At 40.3% G+C, this 8005-nt stretch overlaps 1 protein-coding gene across 1 annotated transcript; it reads right to left on the bottom strand.

Annotated features, from left to right (window-relative positions):
* Nucleotides 1-230: 230 nt before the first annotated feature.
* Nucleotides 231-7310, bottom strand: C12H5orf15 (chromosome 12 C5orf15 homolog). Its single transcript, XM_074916355.1, has 3 exons — nucleotides 7175-7310; nucleotides 3616-4241; nucleotides 231-1839 (listed from the first exon to the last, which is right to left on the bottom strand). Exons 1-3 carry the CDS (start codon nucleotides 7272-7274, stop codon nucleotides 1708-1710), a joined length of 858 nt encoding a protein of 285 aa, XP_074772456.1. The 5' UTR covers nucleotides 7275-7310; the 3' UTR covers nucleotides 231-1707.
* Between the last annotated feature and the right edge of the window lie 695 nt (nucleotides 7311-8005).

Raw genomic sequence — 8005 nt, 5'->3', positions numbered from 1 at the left:
TACAACTTAGATTAAAAAATTATTTGTTAAAGAACTTCATTCCTACAGCTTAAAAGATTTCACTTAAGCCTTGCTATCTACTCTACATACCATCCAACAACTGCTTAAAACAAAACTCCACACACCCCCTAGACCAAGTGAATGTAATCAGTAATAGAGAAGATGGTTTTGAACTGGTTTTCCAATCCCAAGCAAACTCTTTATCGTAAGGTACTGTATAAAAGCAGGGAAAGAGTGAAAAAACACAAGCTTATTATTGTCATTTATTTTAAAAACCTTATTCAAAATATTAGGTGATACAAGTCCAAATATGGTAAAAATTACTGCAAGAAAAGAGTCTGGGGATATTTTGTTTGTGCTTTAGTTCTTGCGGTTATGAGAAGAATGCATTTAACAGTAGGATTTAGAACTTCTAGCACTTCATTCCTAAGACAGTATCATGCCTTCAGACTCCTCATGCCAACAGCTGCGAAGTTGATTTTTTTCAAAATGTTACGTAACTACTTGAATACCAAGTCATTAATTAGGGGATTCTGATCCAACGTTATTTACATATTTAGCAGTCTGAAAACTAAATCACAAACAGAATGTACAGAAAACTAAGATTTTATATTTTACAACTCATGAAAACATAAATAATGCAAGTACAAAAGACAAGGTAAAAAAAAAAAAAAAAACAACTACTGTACCAGTAACTTGATTTACACTAATGCATTAAATGTTTGTCAGAAATGTGAGTGCACTGTCCACAGACTGGCAGCCCCACACACCATTACTTTCATCTGCCCGTTACCTGGGTCAGAACAACCACAAAATAAATTACTCTTACATCTTCAGGCCTCTCCCATTTATAATACAGCAAACCACATCACTGTTTCCCAACTGTCTTCAAATTCAGTAGAAAGCTTTGATGTATTGAAAGCCTGTCAACTATCTATATTTTAGTAAGATTATTCAATAAGGCTTATTTTCCATTCATTAATGAAAAGATAATGAAATAGTCATAAATACCATTAGAGAAAAAAAACAGGACAGTCAAGAAGCTGCATATCTTCACAGAGATCTTAAAGTTTTAAAGAAGTATATGGTATATAACTTCTGAAATAAAATGGGTTATACATAATTATTTTTAAATTATTTACTGCATGAACACATACAGGAATTATGAAATTCCCATGCTAGCTATTCTGCCTAAAATAGGATCGAATTATGCAACATGAAAACAGAACCAAAAAAAACCAAGATGAAAGATTGCAGCATCAGGATTTACACAGAAAAGAAAAAGTAATTATATTTTAAGTTTGCGATATAGTGGGATTTATGAGCCATCTAAGTGATTAGCAGAAAGATCATTAATTTGATTTACTGATGACAAAGTCATTAATTTATTAGACTTAAAATATTTTATGCTTATTTTTTGTATTACCACTATTAAGACTGCTCAAGACAGAAGAGATGATGCTTAATGAATGGAAAGAGCACTGATTATTAAACTCTGTCATTTTATCGTTGATATAAAACCTGACCAAAGTAGCAAACAGATGTATCATGCCCTTGATCCTCCATGAGATTTAATCTCAAAAACATCCAGGTCAAAGAGAGTATATCTCATTTCAGTACAAGCAGCATATTTAGAATACCTGAATATCATTACATGACTAGGCAGGCAAAGAGTGAGAAGTTCAACAAACTCAAGTCACAGTGCTTTCAAAATACGTAGTCGTTAGTTATTTTCAGGGAAGGCATTGCTTCGTTAACGTTTTGATCTAAACGATGGTATTCTACCGTCCTAGAGCACAGGCCATCCCTCCATCTTCGGCTCTGGACCAATAAGAAGATCTGAAAGAAAAAGCAGCCAACTTACACGATGCTATGGAGAAAACAGTTTGGTTTTGAAAGACAGCTTAACCGTTCTACTGGTACCACAGTTCCTTGCTCCTGGCAATGGCATTACTGTTGCTATAAAAACAAGGCACTAATAGTCACTGATTTCCGTGCTGTCCTTGCCACCGAGTCACTTACCGGCAACCTCAGTTGCAGTTTGCCAAAACCCACAGCGTTCAGCCCGTAACTCTTTTTACAGTAAAAATATGTGTGTGACTTCAGAAGTACTATATATACAGGCCATTAAACTATCCCCAGATGGTCACATTTGTTATTTATTCATCTTGCCTATTCTGGCATTTCACCCTTGTTAAAAATAATTGTATTACTGGTGCTGAACCAAAGGCAACAGTGTAATGTGATAAACTGCTTCTGCATTACAGCTCCGTGCCCCCTTCAGCGGTATCAGCAGAGCAGTTAAAAAGACTGTATGATAAATCAAAGCACTCAAGTAATCAGGTTTTTAAATGACTATTCACCCTATTCAGCTTTGTTTCTTACTAACATCATCTAAGAATCCACTTTACTAGAGAAAGCAACTACACTGGCAAAAGGGGAAATGGGATGGTGTACGTGGGTACAGGGCAAGAAAAAGGAGAATCTACATCAAAATTTGGCTATTGTCTCACACAGCTACCTGCCAATATCTATGTACATAAAGTACTAGTGTATTTTCTGTTCCCAAAATTACTTCTAAGTGTAAAAAAGTAGCATCAACAACTACCCAAAGGATACTACACGCATTATTTCACTTATGTAGCAAAGACAACGCATTTTTTATCGCTTATTTGAACTTCCCTCAAAGTTAAGCTTTCAAAGGTTAAATTTTCAAACAGTCTTCAACATTTTTCCCTATGAAGAACTTGGCAATGCACATTCCAGATATGCCATTGCACTGTAAAGTATGAGTTTTGGGGGATTTTTTTAGCTGTGTTATTTTCAAAGTCCTGAAAATCCTTGACCAAATCAGTGTTCTCTACAAGGATAAACACTGAATTTTCCTCATATCTAAAAACTAACCAGTGATTTAACTGCAAATTTGTGCATCTGCACTGGGTCTGGCTGGGCTGGAGTGAATTTTCTACGCTAGAAATGTATTTTGAAGTAACGCTAATCAGGCTCCTTTTGAGATGCAGAGAATTAATTTGTACTGAAGAAACAGCTGCCTGAAAACACTTAACGTTGAGCTTCTCTAAGTAAAACTGGGAAGTGTTAAACATCTCCTAAAAGTTTGTAGCTAAACCCTCAGTATATCTATGATATAAAGACTACCTTGAAGTGAATACTTATTACAAAGATTATCACAGTTATAACAAGAACATTCCCACGTCATTTAGGATTAAACCTTCCTTAATTTGCTGTTTATAATCCTGAGCAGAAAAAGAATTAGTTAATAAATCACCTTCAGTCAATTTGATTGAGGTCTCATTTGTAGAACTCATGGTGTACACTGACAGCGTCCATTACCGAACTGATTACTGATGTTATCAATTAACTAATTTTCTAATGTAAAATGTTCGATTCGAGTTCATTTTCACTGTGCAGATAAAAAGCTACAGTAGCAATCTGCATATAAATATCATACCAAGACTAAATGGTCAAAGTTTTGTTCTCCAAAAAGCTAAGTTCCTCTTATTAAAAAAGTGTAGTTTATTAAAAAAGGGTACAAGGCAATGAAACCTCATTTTAAATATCAAAGCCGTTTCTCTCAACCTGTCACAGCCAACATACCTTCCTCTTATTGTGATAGGTGATGTAAACAACAGCTACTAAGAAGGCAACTACAACCAGATGAAAAAAGAAATGGCTGTCTTCTTCCTCTTCCAACCCTGTGACAGAAACATCCTTTATCTTCTCAGCGAGGGTCTTGATCTCTTCATTGTAATTACTAATGGTGTCAGAATCATCATCTTCTGGCATGTCTAGAAGGTCTGAGTTGTATCTGGAATTCGATGTCATTTCATAAGGACCATAGTCGTCTCCTCCGTCTGACTCCATAGTTTCTTTTATGATGGGGGGTGAACTATTTAGTGTGTCTTTCAAATCTGTTAGAAGATCCTCTTCCTCAATTTTAGTATCTTCAGAAGCATCAACATCCATTTGAGATACTGGACTAGCAGTCACCGCACGAGAGACAACATACGGCAGAGAATCGCCTTTTGCTGTAGATGGTTTTACTGCAGTCACCAAACTGATTTTAGCTGTTGTTGGAAATGCCTCTTTTTTTGTTGGGCTTGCCTCTTTTTTTGTTGGGCTTATACTCTGCAAGATGTCTGTCAAATTTTGGGATCTACTTAGCGTTTCATTCTCACTTTTAGAAGAATTATTTCTCTGAAGCATCTCTGCTTTCGTAGTACCTGAGAAAAGAATGAGAAACAGTCAATGCTGAGCTCAAGGGACTAACTCCTCTTGTGATACTTCAGCTATAAATGGAAATTATGACAAGGCATTTATTTTGTATGCAAGAAATCATGAAGGGGGCATATTTCACACTGCAAACTTTTTAGAATTCATATGCAGAAATACACACTCCTGTACTTTGGCAACTTCAAAAGAGAAGTCTCGAGTAGGACAGGAATTAGTATGCTAATTAGCGTCCCTGAAAAATTCAGCATGCATATTTTCCAGAGAGAACTTCAGAGACATGTCGTCCCTTCCTCTGTGGATTTATGATGTCTTGTAGAATCACGTGTGATTAGTATTTTCCTCATCATCAAACTCTTTCTCCCACAGAATAAGCTGAGGTCTACAGAGCAAATTCTCAGTAAAGCTTTTCCTGCAGTTAAAAGTTTTATCTTTCACCATTGCGTAATTTGTCTACAAAAAGCAAGAACACACTGCCATATCTCCTTTAGTCAGGACACGAGGTCCTAACATCTCTTCCCAGGCAGTTATTTTTACTGAATTTGTAGACAAACATTTCCAACCTTATGTTAACTCGAAAGCAACTACTGAACCACAGCTTAAAAAACAAAGCTGAAGAAAGGACGATGGGACTGCATCTGCTCCTGCAGGAAAGCCTTCTGTCGGCTGCAAATTCTTATAATGAAGTAAATCAGCAACAACGCTACACAACAGTGCACCCTTAGGCAAATTCATAACCTCTCCGATGCTAGGATGGCTTTGCAGAGCAACATAAAACACAAGGTGAGCATTAAAACCACATGCACGGCCCATCATCCCTCTTCTCTATCCAAAAGAAGGTAGAAATAAAGACACAGAGGGAGTTTATAAATAGCCAATGTTTTTTTTAGCCCCCCCAAAAAAATAGCAAAGAGTGAACTATTCACATTTACAGCACGCCATTTTCAGATTCAAATCAAGAGGCACCTTAAAAATGAGTAACACATTTTAGACTTCCAGTACACATCATAATTTAAATAGTGAAACCATACTTGCTTTGTATTTTGGCATGCCAAACTACCTTTTAATTTTTTATTTTAAAAAAGTAACAATACTTTTATTAAGCACTCCCAGGGAGCTCCCTGGTTCACTGGAAAGTTACAGATTCTAGAAAACGAAACATTCAACCAACTGCCTGTGTCAAATTACTCGTAAGCAAAATATTATACAGGGGATACTGAATCATGTTATTCATGAAACATGTATATTTACAGAGGAGCGGTTACAACAGGCTTGTTGTTTACATGGTACACTTCTCCAGTATGAATTACTCTTTAACCAGCTGCAAAACAGAGAAGACTCAACTAATCCCATGTGAACTAGACATTATGGTGCCTCTCTGCTAAATGTAAAGTAGTTGGCTTTGAACTTTAACACACTTATTGTTGTGAAGAAACTACTAGTCTGAATTATCGTATCAACATTAACTTGTTCAGTTCTTGTACAGGACAAGTTTAGGGAATTCTTATCTCTCCACAGGAGTTAAGCCACCTAATTGCGTATGTGGAGACAAATATGAGGAAAAAGAGCTGCAAGGTAGTTTCCTACTTGTAGCTAGTTGGCATGTTACGAGTGGGGTAGGCAGACCTTACCGCTACCCTCACCAAAGAAACAAAAAGTATTTGAGTAATAACTAAATTGTCTGAAATAGAAACAAACATATTTTTCCTACAGAACTACACTGCATGTATCCCTACACTTCAAATTATTCTTAAATCCATTTTAACATGAAAGTTTTAGAAGGTTAAATGCAACAGACTCCTCCCAGCTAATGCTGCAGCTTCTGAGCGAGAAAAAGTAATTTCCTGTTATTCCTAAAAGAAGGGGGGTTTTTTTGTTTTAATAGGAGTAGTAAGTTTAGCAGCCACACCACAATTTATTTATGGTATCTACCCAAAACTATTTGGCATTATAAACGGTGGTTGCACTGTTTACAGTTACACAACACTATCAGCTGATGTTAAGACCTGGTGCCTGGACTCCAGAGATGCCTCAGCTTCAGAAATAGATATTAACGTTCAATGACGGTGACAGAACTAGCAAGACAGTCCTCTTAATATAAAACACCATACAAAAACCCATCTGACAGGGTCAAAATTCACTTCCAAGAAAACTTACTTTTTAAAAAGCAAGTTGTTCCACGACTTTTGAAGTTAAAAATTCTTGGTTTCCTACAGGTTTCTCTTCCTCATTTTGAACCTCCTCCTTCATTACTGTCTCAACCATTAGACCAGGTGAGCAGCAACACAAATAGAGCTGGGTTGGATATACTGACTGCCAAGCAAGAAAGGAACTGCCAGCTCAAAACAGGTTCCTTCATGTCTTTAGCAATCCCCTTTCTCTTCACCAATGCTCCATCTAAAACAACGAGGAACTCACTGCACTTGAAATGGGTATTGCGTACTAGCATTTGGTTACAGTTGGTCTGTAGGTTGAAGAGAAGTGGGAGAAAGAAAACGGACTTAACTAGGAGTCCTCTTGCAGCATAACACAAGTTTATTTTTTAGGGGAGGGAGAGCCTAAAAACAGGCACCGAAGTAGAATAATTAAAACAAAAAATTAAGTCTAATGAGTGAGATAGTCAGCTAGACGGAGCTACACTGCAATAACACAAGGGGAACGCCTGGCCAGACAGCCCCAGGAATACCCGCCGAGGGAGCTGCACCCTCCCTCGCCGCTCTCAGGGAGCGAAAACCCTGCCCAGGCCGCTCCCCGGGGCCGAGCCCGGCCTACGGCCGGCGAGGGCGGCCGAGCCCTTTAGGCCCACAAGCGCTGAAGACGAGTCCGGTACAAGCCCGGCGGAGCGGCCGCGCAGCACCCCCAGCCCTCCCTCCACCTCCGCCAGCCGCCGGGGACCGGCCCGCCCCTCGCCCCCCGCCGAGCTCACCGAGGAGGTTCTGCCCGCCGGCCGCCAGGGCCCAGCCGCAGAGCAGCAGCAGGCAGAGAGCGCGGCCCACCGGGACGTCCCTCCGGCCGGCGGCCGCCATCTTCCCGGGCACCCTCCTCCGACGTGGCGATGGCTCCGCCCCCCGGCGCCGCGCGTGAGGGCGGGAACGCCGCGCGCCGCCGGAGAAGCGGCCGCGCATGCGCCTGGGCGGGAAGGCGGGAGAGCGGCCTCAAGGCACCCGCGGGCGGGCGGCGCCCCCAGGGGACATGGGGGCTTTCCTGAGAAAAGAGATTGCCTTCAACTTCCTTCAAACGGAGGTTGATGCGAGGGGTGGTGGGACCCTCCCCACACAGCCACTGCCCCGGGAAGGTGTCTACCAGCGTCCGCAAGTGGGGCTGGGCCTTGTGTTGTAGCGCTCGTGCTTTTTGCAGAATTGCATACTTTTTGCAGAATTCAGGATTTGGCACACACTTTTTGCGGAATTGGATAGGTTTATGGAAAAGCGCTATCCTGTTCTCACCCCAAGTGAGGCATTCTGAGCCCTGAGAGAAGCCTCAAAGCTGATCACAGGAGAAAAAATTCTAAAATACCGATGCCTCAAGCATGAGAAAATGAAGAGCAAGGAGCCCCAGGGCTTATAGAGACACTAAGGACATGGGACAGGCACAGCATGAAGGAACATAAATCAATTTGAGCGTTTGCCACGTTACTGCGAGCTGGTTTGGTTGGTGAAGTTTGGAAGAGGACCACTTCTCCCAGAAGCATTAGGTTAAACATTTGAGATAAGGCACATTAGGAACAGTGAGAGCTTGTTATAAGAGTGAAGACAGC

The sequence above is a fragment of the Athene noctua genome, chromosome 12 (genome assembly GCF_965140245.1).
Source record: "Athene noctua chromosome 12, bAthNoc1.hap1.1, whole genome shotgun sequence".
Taxonomy (NCBI): Eukaryota; Metazoa; Chordata; class Aves; order Strigiformes; family Strigidae; genus Athene; species Athene noctua.
This window is presented reverse-complemented; position numbering and strand designations above follow the sequence as displayed.

Bases quoted from the DNA above. Each gene is read 5' to 3' on its own strand.
- C12H5orf15 (XM_074916355.1), bottom strand. From the start codon at position 7,274: ATGGCGGCCGCCGGCCGGAGGGACGTCCCGGTGGGCCGCGCTCTCTGC. The intron at 4,242-7,174 runs GTGAGCTCGGCG...TTCTTTTCTCAG, and splicing joins CGGCGGGCAGAACCTCCTCG to GTACTACGAAAGCAGAGATG. The intron at 1,840-3,615 runs GTATGTTGGCTG...TTTTTCTTTCAG, and splicing joins CCTATCACAATAAGAGGAAG to ATCTTCTTATTGGTCCAGAG.